Here is a 16,040-nt window from a genome sequence, read left to right on the forward strand (position 1 = left end):
AACAATATATTAAAGTTATCACCAATTATAAAATAGATTTTACAAAAAAAAATTTAACACAATTTTATTTTATTTTTTGTCAAGTGATTGAAACATATTCCTAATATAAATTTTTAAATGTGTACGTAAATAAAAAAATAAAAAATAAATAAGTAAATCAATCAATAACAAATAAATAAAACTAAAAGAAAAACAAAATAAAGAAAAAAAATTGATTATCATGTGTCCAAAACAAAGAAAAAATACCAAAATTTTTTTTCCAAATCATCCCCAATCAATTTATTTCATGCTTTAATTAACCTGTCTTTGGATTTGAGAAATCTCACATTTGGGGATAACTTTAATATATTGTTATAGATAATGGGCATGAAGCATTCAATTTCAACCACTCATCAATACAAGGGGCATGAAAACAATGCTTGCAAATCTGGGATAGTCCTTAATGCCTCTTTAGCTTGGTACTCACAAAGACATATTGGACAAGTGTTATCATTAGGCCTGGGAAATTGCCGACTTTCATCAAGCAAAGTTATTGGATAGGCCTTGATAGTTGGTCCATCAAGACATTTGGCATCAGCAGCTAGTCGGCGTGGGACGGCTGGAATGGAGATTTCCGGGTTGGGGTGTAGATGATGATTGAAATTGTTAGCCTTCCTGCGAAGGTGAAATAGAAGCCCCGAGTTGCACGAGAGGGTATTCCCGCTCGTAATATTATACCTATTTTGTCACTTTTTGACACTGCAAAAATGAAAAAAAAAAAAAAAAAAAGGAATCATAGATTTTGAAAATTTAGTATTTTTCATTTGAACATTTGACTCGATAATAGTATAATTTTTAGGAAAAACTTAGATGAAATTTGTAGATATTTTATTTCATCTCGAATTATTTTTTAATTTTAATTTAATTTAAATTGAGTTTTGAATTTAAATTTTAGATCCGTTTTGAATTTTAAACCCAAAATATTTATAATTGTTTACCTTATTTCAAGAGATAAATAATTATATTTGAATTTGAATCAAAATTAAAAGATACATGGGTTGAGTTTAAAATTAAAATTAAAACAGATAAAGAAAAATCTTATTCAATCGGATAACAGTTTGATCTTGTATTTTATAGGGACTGAGTCCCTATTTAAGCAACAACCGTTACACTGCATAGGTGGCAACAACAAAAAAGAAGAAAATCGAGTGATTCCTAGGAACATCAGTAAGGTCCTAGGAAACCTATTGCCAGCATAATACTCTTTGCATAGTTATCCAACCCCAATCTACCATCAACCCACAATCGAACCCCAAAGCCACACAAAGAAAGCCACAAGAAACACAAAGGAAAATCGAGCAAAGCTTCATCACCATTCTTAACACACTGTCACATCCACATTGCCATCTCCACCTTCACCGAACCATGTTGCCATTGCCAGCCAGCCAGAAAACATCCCACTACATCAACAACTCCTATGAGATACCCCTAAACAACACCACATACCGAAAAGCCTCTTTTGTCTGATTCTATTCAATCCTAATTCTATCAGCAAGAGTCACACAGCTACCAAACACCTAGCCAAAAAGAAAATCCGGAACACCTAGCAATTACTCAGAAGACTCCAGGAAACAAAAAACAAAAAGCAGAGCAATAAAAGGATTATTTCCTTGTCATGTTCGATTAAATCTGTAAAATCATCTTTAGTCTATAGGATAAAAATTAAAAAAAAAATAAAAGGAATTTTCTACTGAAATATGCTTGTTTTGTAAGGCTTTGCAGATTGGTCCATAACTACAGAGCATCCAACGACCAAGCCTGTATCTTTCTTGTACCGGCATTCTTAAACACCTTTTACAATCTGGTTCTTTCCATTTTAACCATATACGATCACCAAGATATTCGTGAACAGATCAGGGCGATATACCCACAGTTATAGCCAGAAGAGAATTATTTTGAAGGTAAAGTTGCAATTGAGACGTTTTGCAAGGCAACCAGCTGGATCGCCTACCCGATACATTGTCCATAATAGTCCAGCATTTGAATGCAAAAATCACCGGGAGATGGAAATGTGATGATTGTTTGGTTCTGGTTATTGCATGAGATTGAAGGAGCCCGGGTAAGCACAGCAGTACTTGGAGGGTTGATTTGACAGCTGGAAAGGGAAGATAATATCCTGATTTCCGCAATCTGCTAGTTTCTAAGCTTTGGTGTTAATATGCCAATTAATGTTCTGAAATGAGAAATTTGGAGGTCTTAGGTGCATTATTTCTAATTATCTATTAAATAACCCATCACAATTCACAAACAAAAATTGAAAGGGAAACATGTTTGTTTTCCGACTCATAACAAAAATCCATCAGTCACAGAGCAAGAACTTCTCGAAACTCACATCCCCAGGGATACAATATACACACAGGAGCTGATAAATGGCATAAATCTATGGTGATAAGAGAGAAGATGATGATGAAGAAGAGGAAGATATAGTTGGGGTAATTGTAGCAGATTCGCCAGATGAATTGCGACACAAAGGGCACGAAGCATTCACCTTTAGCCACTCATCTATGCAATTGGCATGGAAGTAATGGCTACACTTTGGTATGGTCCTTAATGTCTCCCTAGGCTGATACTCTGATAAGCATATGGGGCAAGTGTTATCGTTAGCCTTGGGAAGACGCCCGCTGTCACCAATCTTAGTCTTTGGGTAGGATTCAATAGTTGGTCCGTTGAGTCCTCTTATGATAACAGCCGGTGAGGGGAGATTGATGTGGAAAATTCAATGCTCGGGAGGTTGCGCCGACGTCCATAAGTTCTGACTCGGCTACCAACGAACAAAACGAGCCCAATTAGGCACAGGATTCCCGGAATTCCAAAGCCTATGATAATTCCGTATCTGGTACTCTTAGGAAGACCACCTACAATTGACGTTAATTTCAGTGGGAAAAAGAAAATTCAATCCCCAGTTAATCTCTCTGCTTCAAAATATTGACCAAGGGACCATGACGTTTTAACAACAGATTAAATAAAGCATTTCAGTTTTTTCTAAGGAGTTTTCATAACATATTACTGATAACATTTCTGCATTTTAAAATACCAACAGCAACGTTTTTGACTTTGATAAATCATACAGGGTTCATCTTTTCCATTTAAGTTTTACTTGAAAGCTTCTGATACAAGAAAGAACCAAGTAAAATTTGCATGATTTCATGACTTTGGATGCAAATTATAAATCATTACTCAAATTTATGAAGTTAATCTTAATTTAAACGCAAATAAAGTGATTTAAATTTTAAAGACCATCGTTCAGAACAGAACACTAAGAATGTCGTAGTGAGTATTAGTATACCTTGGCTTGGCAGACTGAAGCACCCAATTGCCTGACTAGTTCTATTCTTTAATCGACAATCCTCTCGACGTTCAACACATGACCTACAATCGGGATTGTACCATTCTAACCGGACCCCGCTCCACCAGTCATACCGAACCAATGGAATTGTAACGGTCCTTATACGATGACATCTAGACCGTAAATTATTGGAAGTAGAGTCCAAAGAAAAGTCTGTCTGGGAAGCCACGACAGAATAATTCTGATTGCTAAGGCATGGAATTGGCCTTAACCCAATCCCAGCTACTTCGCGAGCAGAGCAATTGAAGAACGTGAGGATATACGAGAATTCCGAGTCAAAAGGAGTCCCCGATCAATTGAAAGACTGCAAGAATCGTTTAGGGAGGCAGATATGAGGGTCGTTGATCCATATATGTTGGGTCTCGTAATCGATGTATCTGACTAAGAATTCTCCGGATTCAGCGAGATTAAGGACTAGTTCTCCCGTTCTGTTGCTGCAGGAAAGACCAAAACCTGGGTAGCCGCAATGATCGTTTCGGTTGCCATCGGCGTTCAGCCCGAAAGGAAACTTGACTTCGGGTCCGCCACCGCGGCATGAAGTTGAACAGGTTTCAGCAGTCGTTGGTTCATGAAGAAAGAGTGAAACGAAGAGGAAATAGAGAAATGTTAGGCGAGCCATTTTCGTGCTTGAAGAAGAACGTTGATTAGCGGACAAACCCTTTTTTTGTTACTACAGGATTTAAGAGGCTTTCAATAGAGGATTTTGCGTGGAAATTTGGATGGTTTCTCTGCGATTAGAAAGTGTGCAGTTTTTACAGTTAGGTTGATATGTTGTTCTCTTTCACACTACGGAGCAGGGATTGAAATTTTTGTTGCTCCAATAATGGCGGTTCCTATGGAGACAGATTAAAACTTTTGGGTTTTTTTTTTTTTCTTTTAGTGAGGAAGACAGAATGTGAGACGAAAAAAGGAATAAAAACCTTTAAAAAATAAAAAAGATTGGGATTTTTTTTGAAAATTTAATATATTTAATTAGTACAATTTTATAATTTAAAAAATATCACACCATTTAATTCGTACATGCTAACTAACGTTATGTCCTAGCGTCGAAATTAAGGTAGTAGAAGGACTAAAACATTACATGTTTACGAGACTAACAAGTTACATTTTAAAAGTTAAGAACCAAAACAATATAGGAATCAAAGGCCCAGAATGATGGATACTTTTTACTTTAAAAATTTTCAAATATTGTACAAATATATAAAAATGAATATCTTATTTGTACGAATAAATATGAATAGAAAAAAAAATGATAATATGTGCTTGATAAATTATTCAAAAGCTTTTGATAAATTTATTAATTTATATATTCATATAATATAAAATATTAATAATCATATATTCATATAATATTTTATATAAAAATTATATCATAATTTATATTAATATAAAAATATAAAAAATATTTTTTTAATTTTATTAAATTTATTTATAAATTTTATTAAAATTTTAAATCATATTATTTTTATATTTTTTATTCATATAATTTTTATATCATATTTGAAATTATCAAATTTAATTTTTAAGATGTGATTCATGTACCTCTCTATTAATTAGTTGAATAAATTATCAGCATAAGATAATTATTGGCTTTTAAAAATCAGACTTCCACACCCTTGGACAATCTTTTCCTCCAATTGCAGAGCAAATACTAGTGAACAGCCTACAAAGTGGTTAAAAAATATGAACATCTAATTTAAATTTTAATTGGTCAAAAATTTTCAAAATAAAATTACAAAGAGGCCCCCTATCAAATATCTTATACTGTCGACATTTTTTTAATTAAGATGAATTTTTCTTATTTCAAGATAACACGCTAACACACCAGTATTTGAATCTAATGGTTTGCATTGAGTTTGTCAAGCAGGTGAACGGTTAAGATGTCATGACTATAAAAGTGTTCGATGGCGGGTCAACAAGACCATTTGTGCTAATTTTTACTTTCTTTGCTCTCATTATTAGTCAGCTTGCGTTGTTCCAAAGTAATGGTGTTTGGTTGAAAGAGGCTAATTCAAACTTCAAACTATGAACATAATTTCTTCCTTTCTTTAGCAATTTTTTTTTTATAATTTTAAAAATTTGAAACATTATATATCAGTTCAAATAATCGAATTCAATATAATTAAATTATTATCATTTGTACTACTTATTTTCACAAAATAAATACGGTCGCTATCGGTTTAATTCTGCTGTGTTAGATTTGACTTTTTAAGTTTTTTTTTTTTTTTGTATTTTTCATTCTTGATATTACTAGTATTAATATAACACTTTGAAGCTGACCAAAACATAAGGTTTCGATGGGTACGTTATAGTATTTGTTGTTTACTTGTTTATTTTTTTATATTTAAAAAATGTTGAAAATTTTGGCTCTGAAATAAATTTATAATTAAAAAATAATAAATTAATAATTATAATTACTAATTTCAAAGCATTGGATTTTTTTTAAACCAACAAGACCGTTCCAATTATTGCGTGACCGAAATACGATGTAAAAAGTAAGTATAGACCAGTTTTTGACCAGACCTCAGGTCAGAGTAGATGCAGCAGAACAGTTTAAAGTTTATTTTGGTATATGATAAAATTAATTTTGATGAAATTAAAAATAATGATAATAATAAAATTAGTTAGTATAATGATAAAATAAATAATTGGATATAGAAATAATAGCAATAGTGAAGTGAAAATAAAAAATATCATTGGAGATATTATTTAAAAGTAAATTAAAAATTTATTTTAATACATATTTTAATTTTATTTAATATTTAAAATATTAAAAAAGTAATTCCTTAAGAATACAATTAGGCAAAAAATTAATAATATGAGTGAAATAAAATATTAAATATTTTAGAAGCATTTTTTCTATAATACCATATACATATTGCTGGCTATTTGCTAAAAAGGATCGGAGAAATTTCAAATTTGAGTTCTGAACCCAAAAAATTGTCAAACCTTTTTAGCTGACTAACCAGTAGGCTGAAGAAAACTTATATTATTTAATAAAATTTTTTTAAAATATATATTATATATAATGAGTACATGATAGATATTATATTATTTATTTTAATCTTCATATTAAATAAAAAAATTTAAATCATACACATTTTTATCTCATAATATAATATATATTTTTATTTTTATTTGGGTAAAAATCAAATTTTTTATGAAATACGACATCATTAAATGGATGGCTAATTGGGTTTAGAGGAAGGTCTTATCATTATATACTCTTTTTATGTGAGTGTAATACTAGTCTTTTCGTATTATATTCAATCCTTTTACGTGTGTTTGTTATAGCGCGTATTTTTCATATTTTATAATTCGAACTTAAAATAGTCTATAATTGCAGAGGGTATTTTTCATTTGAACATTTGACTCTCAGTATAATTTAAAAAAAAGACTTAGATGAAATTTTTAAAATAAAATTTATGAAATTTTTTATTAGAATAATTAAATAAAATTTAAAATTAAAATTTATAATTTGAAAATTTTTATTATATAGATTAAGTATGTAAATTTAAAAAATTTTAATAAATTTTGATATATATTTTTAGATAGATATTTTTTGTAAAAATGATAAAAGAATTTTTGTTGTTAAATAAATAACAATTAAATTTAAATTATAAATAATTTTTTTAATAATTTTTTTTACATATTATTGATTTTCATATTAAATTTTATCAATCGATTGGTTTAGGTTTTTTATTAAAATTTTTATTAAATCATTTTTAAGATGAAACTTTACAAATTTCACCTAAAAAATTTTATGTAAATTTTGTTCATAATCTTAAAGAGATTTTCAAAAATAAAAAATAATATATATAGACCAATAATGAAACATAACTAGGAGCTTGTAAAACTGACTTTGAAGAAATTATTAACAGAAAGGATCAAAAAAGAATTTTTACGTATTTATTAGAGTATTATAGAATATCTACATTGCTAATTACTTAGGGAAAAAAAAAAAACAAAGAACATACCAGTGCTGAAGCCATCGTAGCATCCGATATGCAGACCCGTATCACTCTTGAACATGCAACTCCCTGCTCTACTTTCGGAGGACATACAATCGGGTTCATTCCATGTCAATCTCATACCATAGTTAAGGTTCGAAGTTGGAGCTGAAACCATAGCTATCTTCAAACACGACAATGATAAGGATGGATACATATCAAGACGCTCAGCCGACTGGTCACTACAGAGAAAGTTTCGCCGCTAAGACAAGAAATGTACGTTACTTCTGGTAGTCCTGTTGATGTAACAAGTGAGCAATTTAAAAACATGTAGTTTTGAGGGTTTAGAGGCTCAAAAGGAGTACCATAGAGATTAAGACCCTTAAGGAGACGTCTTGGGGTGCAATAATCAGGATCATCGATCCATATAGTTTGACGCGAATAGTCTACGTCTTCGACCCTGAATTCACCGGAAAATGGAAGGGTGAGGATTGTTTGAGTCTGATTTCTGCATGAGAGATTAAAGTGGGGATAGCCACAGCGATCAGGTTGGTTGTTAAGACGGAAAGGAAAGCGAACCGATTGATCCCCACATGAAACACGGCAAATTTCAGAGCTTGTTGATGGTGGAAGATAGAGTAAAAGGAAGGAGAAGACGATGAAGAAGAAGATTTCAAAGAGATCCATTTGGAGCTATTTTAAAGCTAAAATTTGTTTGCTTTAAAAGCTTTCATGACTAGTAAATACAAAAAGAAAAATTAAAGAATTTTATAGTTTATTATATCATCCAAAGAAAACGAGACATATTTAAGACGTAAAGAACAGTTCAAAGATGTCATTTTATGAATACTTGGAAGGCAAATATATATATATATATATATATATATATATGATATCTTCGAAGCTTTCCTGGTATCCATTTAAAATGATTGGAGGTAATGGATCATATTTGTTTTGAAAATTTTTGTAGAGCTTAAAGCATTAAAAAGTATGCATACTAAACTTGCACTCTCTATTAATGAGCGATCATGATTAAATGGTGGCAGTAAGGCTCGATCTTTTACTAGCAGATTGATATATACTACGTATAATGCAAACATATGTACCCAAAAAAATACAAATATTTTTACAATTAATCATTTACAGTGGTGGTGATTATGAAGAGGATAATGTAGAATGAGTGATCAAAGCAGATTCTTGATCTGGCGTATTGCAACAGACAGGGCATGCAGCATTTTAATTTAAGGCATCAGCATGAAAGTAGTGATCACAATCAGGTATGGTTCTTTTAGTCTCTTCGGCTTGGTATATTCTGATAGACATATTGAATAAGTATTATTCTTAGGCCTTGGAAGCTGGCAGCTAACTAATTGGATAGGCTTCAATCCTTGGTTCATCAAAACCATTTACTACTCTAGCAGCTAATCGAAGCTCTGCAGCCAATGTGAATATTTCGACATTGGATTGGTGGCACTGATCATGATAATGGACTCTGACATTGTGATAAAAACACACACCAAAATAAGAAGATGTGTGTTTCCAGGATGAAATTTCAGGCATATTTGGTGCCGCTTCAAAGACCTAAAAAATTCAAATTAAGCTGTCGGGGTTTTCCCATGTTAACGGAATATATATTATCCACATAGTGCTCTGGCAAATTTTGAGTCGCAAGGGGGACCGAAATCTGGATTCGACTGATTGTAAACAATTGTGGGTATAGTCCAAACCGAAAAGTTTGTGCCACTAAGGCAAGATGAACGCATTGCAGGATAGTCTATTAATACATTAGAGGGACAGTTGGAAAAAATGCAGCCTTCTGGGTTTCGTGGCACAAAAGGAGTGCCAGCGTTACATATATAAGATTTTATTTTTTTTCACAATATCTACTAGAAATAAATTGCTTAAATAAGTAAAGTAAAATATTGCATTTTGATTTTTGGATCAATTGATATGATATTTAAAATTAATGTTTTGATATTGCGAGTTCAAAATAATTTATGTATGTAATATTTTTTTCAATTAAATAAAATAAAGATAAAAAGTTCAATTGATAGATTAAAAATTAAAAAAAATTAAATAAAGTAAAACATTAGTGATACATATACACGTACTATATAGATAAATATGAGCTTCATGACAATAATAAAAAAAAGCTTCAAAGAATTAAAATTGTCTAGCAAATATTGAAAGCATTAAGATGTTCAAATTAAGTAATTATAATTACTTATAATTGAAAAATGTTTGGACAACTTACAATTAATATTAGACATCTGAAAACATAAAGTAGTTTGACCACCAAAATAAATATTAAAAAAAAAAGGTCTGAAACTATTGTTAAGAAACTTCGTTAGACAAAGACCCTGGTAATAATTTGGCTTTGTTCAGTGTTCATTCTAGTACTATTTCATCATCCCCTTCTATTTCCTTGTCATGTTCGAATAATCTGTAAAATCATCTTTAGTCTCTAGGATAAAAATTTTAAAAAAAATAAAAGGAATTTTCTACTGAAATATGCTAGTCACATTTCACTTTTTCCCTTTTTTTATTTAAAATATTTGTTTTGTAAGGCTTTGCTGATTGGTCCATAACTACAGAGCATCCAACGACCAAGCCTGTATCTTTCTTTACCGGCATTCTTAAACACCTTTTACAATCTGGTTCTTTCCATGTTAACCATTTACGATCAATAAGACATTCGTGAACAGATCAGGGCGATATATCCACGGTTATAGCCAGAAGAGAATTATTTTGAAGGTAAAGTTGCAATTGAGAAGAGTGAAGTTTTGAAGGTAACGTTGCTCGAAAGGACTAACAGAGGGATCAAATTCCTCCAGGAGACGTTTTGCAAGGCAACCAGCTGGATCGCCTACCCGATATGTTGTCCATAATAGTCCAGCATTTGAATGCTGAAATCACCGGAAGATGGAAATGTGATGACTGTTTGGTTCTGGTTATTGCATGAGATTGAAGGTGCCCGGATAAGCACAGCAGCACTCGGAGGGTTGATTTATCAGCTGGAAAGGGAAGCTAATATCCTGATTTCCGCAATCTGCTATTTTCTAAGCTTTGGTGTTAATATGCCAATTAATGTTCTGAAATGAGAAATTAGGAGGTCTTAGGTGCATTATTTCTACTTATCTATTAAATAACCCATCACAATTCACAAACAGAAATTGGAAGGGCAACATGTTTGTTTTCCAACTCATAACGAAAATTCATTAGTCACAGAGCAAGAACTTCTCGAAACTCACATCCTCAGGGATACAATATACACACAGGAGCTGATAAATGGCATAAATCTATGGTGATAAGAGAGAAGATGATGATGATGATGAAGAGGAAGATATAGTTGGAGTAATTGCAGCAGATCCGCCAGGTGAATTACGACACAAAGGGCACGAAGCATTCACCTTTAGCCACTCATCTATGCAATTGGCATGGAAGTAATGGCTACACTTTGGTATAGTCCTTAATGTCTCCCTAGGCTGATACTCTGATAAGCATATGGGGCAAGTGTTGTCGTTAGCCTTGGGAAGACGCCCGCTGTCACCAAGCTTAGTCTTTGGGTAGGATTCAATAGTTGGTCCATCAAGTCCTCTTATGATAACAGCCGGTGAAAGGGAGACTGATGTGGAAAATTCAATGCTGGGGAGGTTGCGCCGACGTCCATAAGTTCTCACTCGGCTACCAACGAACAAAGCAAGCCCAATTAGGCACAGGATTCCCGGAATTCCAATGCCTATGATAATTCCATATCTGGCACTCTTAGGAAGACGACCTGCTATTGACATTAATTTTAGTGGGAAAAAGAAAATTCAATCTCTAGTTAATCTCTCTGTTTCAAACTATTGACCAAGGGACTGTGACGTTTTAACAACAGATTAAATGAAGCATTTCAGTTTTTTCTAAGGAGTTTTCATTACGTGATTATTGATGACATTTCTGCAATTTAAAATACCAACAGCAACGTTTTGACTTTGATCAATCATACAGTGTTCATCTTTTCCATTTTAAATTTACTCGAAAGCTTCAGATACAAGAAAGAACCAAGTAAAATTTGCATGATTTCATGACTTTGGATCCAAATTATATATCATTACTCGAATTCATGAAGTTAATCTTAATATAAACGCAAATAAAGTGATTTAAATTTTAAAGACCATCGTTCGGAACAGAACACGAAGCATGTCGTAGCAAGTATTAGTATACCTTGGCTTGGCAGATTGAAGCACCCAATCGCCTGACTAGTACTATTCTTGAATCGACAATCCCCTCGACGTTCTACACATGACCTACAATCGGGATTGTACCATTCTAACCGGACCCCGCTCCACCAGTCATACCAAACAAATGGAATTGTAACGGTCCTTATAGGATGACATCTAGACCGTAAATTATTGGAAGTAGAGTCCAAAGAAAAGTCTGTCTGGGAAGCCACGACAGAATAATTCTGATTGCTAAGGCATGGAATTGGCCTTAACCCAATCCTAGCTACTTCGCTAGCAGAGCAATTGAAGAACGTGACGATATACGAGAATTTCGAGTCAAAAGGAGTCCCCGATAAATTGAAAGACTGCAAGAATCGTTTAGGGAGGCAGATATCAGGGTAGTTGATCCATATATGTTGGGTCTCGTAATCGATGTGTCTGACTAAGAATTCTCCGGATTCAGGGAGATTAAGGACTAGTTCTCCCGTTCTGTTGCTGCAGGAAAGACCAAAACCTGGGTAGCTGCAATGATCATTTCGGTTGCCATCGGCGTTCAGCCCGAAAGGAAACTTGACTTCGGGTCCGCCACCACGGCATGAAGTTGAGCAAGTTTCAGCAGTTGTTGGTTTATGAAGAAAAAGTGAAACGCAGAGGAAAAAGAGAAATGTTAGGAGAGCCATTTTCGGGCTTGAAGAAGAACGTTGATTAGCTGACAAGCCTTTTTTATTACCACAGGATTTAAGAGGCTTTCAATAGAGGATTTTGCGTGGAAATTTGGATGGTTTCTCTGCGATTCGAAAGTGTGCAGTTTTAACAGTCAGGTTGATATGTTGCTCTGTTTCACACTATCGAGCAGGGATTGAAATTTTTGTTGCTCCAATAATAGTGGCTCCCATGGAGACAGATTAAAACTTTTGGGTTTTTTTTTTTTTGTGAGGAAGACAGAATGTGAGAGGAACAAAAAAAGAAGAAGGAATAAAGGAATAAAAACCTTTAAAAAATAAAAAAAAAGATTGGGATTTTTTTTTTCAAAATTTAATATATTTAATTAGTACAATTTTATATTTGAAAAATATCACACCATTTAATTCGTACATGCTAACTAACATTACGTCCTAGCGTCGAAATTAAGGTGGTAAGGACTAAAACATTACACGTTTATGTGACGAACAAGTTACATTTTAAAAGTTAAGAATCAAAACAATATAGGAATCAAAGGTACGGAATGATGTATACTTTTTACTCTAAAACTTTTCAAATATTGTACAAATATATAAAAATGAATATCTTATTTATACGTATAAATATGAACAGGAAAAAAATGATAGTATGCGCTAGATAAATTATTTAAAAGTTTTTAATAGATTTATTAATTCATATATTCGTATTATATAAAATATTAATAATTATATATTTATTAATATTTTACATAAAAATTATATTATAATTTATGTAAATATAAAAATATGAAATATATATTTTTTATTTTATTAAATTTATTTATAAATTTTATTAAAATTTTAAATTATATTATTTTTATATTTTTTATTTCGTATAAGTTTTAATTCATGTTTGAGGTTATCAAATCTAACTTTTAAGACGTGATTCACGTTCCTCTCTATTAATTAGTTTCAGCATAAGATAATTATTGGCTTTTAAAAGTCAGGCTTCCACTCCATTGGAAAATCTTTTCCACCAATTGCAAAAGCAAATACTAGTGAACAGCCTACAAAGTGGGTAAAAAATATGAACATCTAATTTAAATTTTAATTGGTCAAAATTTATCAAAATAAAATTACAAAGAGGGGCCCCTATCAAATATCTTATACTATCAACATTTTTTTAATTAAGATGAATTTTTCTTATTCCAAGGTAAGGCGCTAGCACGCTAGTATTTGAATCTAATGGTTTGCATTGAGTTTGTTAAGCAGGTGAACGGTTAAGATGTCATGACTATAAAAGTGTTTGATGGCAGGTCAGCAAGACCATTTGTGCTAATTTTTACTTTCTTTGCTCTTATTATTAGTCAGCTTGCGTTGTTCCCAAGTAATGGTGTTTGGTTGAAAGAAACTAATTCAAATTTCAAACTATGAACATGATTTTTCCTTTCTTTAGCAATTTTCTTTTTAGTTTTAAAATTTTAAGATATTATGTATCAGTTCAAATAATCGAATTCAATATAATTGAATTATTATCATTTGTGCTACTTATTTTTACAAAATAAATACGGTCGCTATCGGTTTAACTCTGCTGTGTTAGATTTGACTTTTTAATTTTTTTTTTATATTTTTTATTCTTGATATTATTAGTATTAATATATCATTTTGAAGCTGACCAAAACATAAGGTTTCGACGGGTCCTTTATAGTATTTGGTGTTTACTTGTTTTTTTTTTTTTTTTAATAATTAAAAAATATTGAAAATTTTGGTTGTGAAACTAAATATATAATTAAAAAATAATAAATTAATAATTCTAATTACTAATTTTAATGCATCTAGATGTGGATTTTCCTAAACCAACAAGACCGTTGACTTAGTTGCATCCGTATTCCAATTACTGCGTGACCGAAATACGAAGCAAAAAGTAAGTACGGACCAGTCTTAATTTTTTTTTTTTTGCATATATTTTAAAAGGTGAAATATTAAGCAAATGCCTTGGATATCAATATCTATGCTTTTTTTTTTTATTCGAAACTGTCTTAATTTAGGGAGTAGGGATCCAGTTATTAAAAATCTAGAAAATTTTAAATTAAAAATATTAATACTCTTCAAACAAATCACTGGAGTGTGATTTTTTTTTTAGATGCACTTTTTCTATAATACCATATACTTATTATTGCTGGCTGTGGGCTGCAGAGGATCGGAGAAATTTCAAAATTGAAGTTCTGAACCCAAAAAATTGTCAAACCTTTGTAGCGACCAACCATTGGGCTGAAGAAAATTTTTATTATTTAATAAAATCTATTTATTATATATATATATAAGATGTTGGTACAAGGTAAATACCATATTATTATTTTTTTGTCCCCGTATTTAATGAAAAAATATAAATTATATACATTTTATCCCCACAATATAAAATTTATTTTTATCTCTTTTTGGTTAAAATTCGAATTTTTTATCAACACGACATACTTAAAGGGGTGGCTGATTGGGTCTATGGGAAGGCCCTATTACATTATATTCTCTCTTTTTATGTGTGTCATAGTTGTCTTTTTCACGTTATATTCTATTCTCTTTGTTTCATTTTCTTTGTTTTATCTTTTTTTTCTTAAAAAATTTCAATTTATTTATCTCTTATTCAAAATAAACAATAAATATATTTAAATTCTCAAATTTATTCTCACTTTTTAATATTATTACACAAAATCCAATAAAATAAAATATTTTTCACCATCGATTTTTTCTTATTTCACTTTATTTTCAAGTTTTTTTTCTTTATTTCTCGAAAAACTTGAGTAAAGTTTGACCCAGATGACAATAGATTTAAGACTAATACCATGAGATTTGACGCAAAAATCATTGTATTTAACCGATGTTGTAGAAAGGATGAAAAACGATTAATCTTTTTGTTTTTTGTTTTTTTTTTTACTATTACAGATTACTTTGTTTTTTAGTTCTAAACGGAGGTTATTGGTTACCACGATGATGCGTCCAAAACTTTGTAAATAATGATTTTTATTAGTTTGGTGACTATCGACATCTAATTTTATCTAAATTTATTAGATTAATTTTTATTTATTAATATTTTTGATACTATTATAAAACATAATAATTAATTAAAAAAAAAAACAGAACCCAAAAAGAAAAATTGGGACCATCCCAATTTTTCTTTTTGGGTTCTGTTTGCACGGCATCATTGGCCACTCACCCCTGGCCTGTCCCCTCACCATACCCTACATGTCACCGGCTCTGATTGTCCAGAACTACCACCCATACCTTGCCAAGCGCACGCTCAACCTGTTACCACCATCCCAGCCTTATAAAGCACCAGATCTCCTTCCTTTCAATCTCTCTGGAAACTCTCAGACCGAGCACCCATTTGACCACGATCAGAATCCACACACTAGAAACTCCAGCTCTCTCAAAAACCCCAAATCCATACCTAGAACAAAAAACAAAAACAAAACACAAGAGAAAAAAAACAACATAGTCCTCGCCTACGGTGAGTAACTATCAACGTCGAATAAGCCCTACAAAATAAACTAAAAATCAAAAGTCAGTTTCTCAAAAAAAAGAAAAAAGGAAACAGAAAGCTTTAAGCCCTGATCTACGTCGATCGGACTGTTTTTGGTAAAACGAACGTCGGATCTAGAAAGATCTCATTGAAATGAGCTTCTGAAAGTTTTTTGGTATTTTCAACCACCGACAACGATTGCTGACGGTGACCCAGACGGCGGCCAGAGCAACAGTCCAACGTCGGACGCCGGTGGAACCTAAGAGCTGTCCCAAAAGCTCTAAAAATTTTTTTCTGGAACAGAAGAAAAATGAGCTGAAC

The 16,040-nt window shown here is 31.8% G+C and overlaps 1 protein-coding gene and 2 pseudogenes across 3 annotated transcripts; all 3 read right to left on the reverse strand.

The window, feature by feature from the left end:
* Window positions 1-2,293: 2,293 nt before the first annotated feature.
* On the reverse strand, window positions 2,294-4,391 carry LOC111287282 (RING-H2 finger protein ATL20-like; annotated as a pseudogene). Its single transcript, XR_016328952.1, has 2 exons — window positions 3,326-4,391; window positions 2,294-2,894 (listed from the first exon to the last, which is right to left on the reverse strand). The product of XR_016328952.1 is annotated as an RING-H2 finger protein ATL20-like (transcript).
* LOC111318787 (RING-H2 finger protein ATL22-like) lies at window positions 4,030-8,022 on the reverse strand (annotated as a pseudogene).
* Window positions 8,023-10,460: 2,438 nt separating this feature from the next.
* On the reverse strand, window positions 10,461-12,503 carry LOC111287286 (RING-H2 finger protein ATL20-like). 2 transcript variants are annotated; one of them, XM_022877716.2, is made up of 2 exons: window positions 11,545-12,503; window positions 10,461-11,116 (listed from the first exon to the last, which is right to left on the reverse strand). In XM_022877716.2, the coding sequence occupies exons 1-2, from the start codon at window positions 12,221-12,223 to the stop codon at window positions 10,635-10,637; spliced, it is 1,161 nt and encodes a 386-aa protein (XP_022733451.1). In that variant the 5' UTR covers window positions 12,224-12,503; the 3' UTR covers window positions 10,461-10,634. The 2 variants fall into 2 exon arrangements, with proteins under 2 accessions (XP_022733451.1, XP_089601920.1); XM_089745794.1 differs by having other exon boundaries at window positions 10,461-11,113; window positions 11,545-12,502.
* Between the last annotated feature and the right edge of the window lie 3,537 nt (window positions 12,504-16,040).

This window comes from Durio zibethinus, chromosome 17, assembly GCF_047325235.1.
Source record: "Durio zibethinus cultivar Kanyao isolate XHJ-2024 chromosome 17, ASM4732523v1, whole genome shotgun sequence".
In the NCBI taxonomy this organism is placed as follows: Eukaryota; Viridiplantae; Streptophyta; class Magnoliopsida; order Malvales; family Malvaceae; genus Durio; species Durio zibethinus.

Bases quoted from the DNA above. Each gene is read 5' to 3' on its own strand.
- LOC111287286 (XM_022877716.2), bottom strand. From the start codon at position 12,223: ATGGCTCTCCTAACATTTCTCTTTTTCCTCTGCGTTTCACTTTTTCTT. The intron at 11,117-11,544 runs GTATACTAATAC...TAATGTCAATAG, and splicing joins CTTCAATCTGCCAAGCCAAG to CAGGTCGTCTTCCTAAGAGT.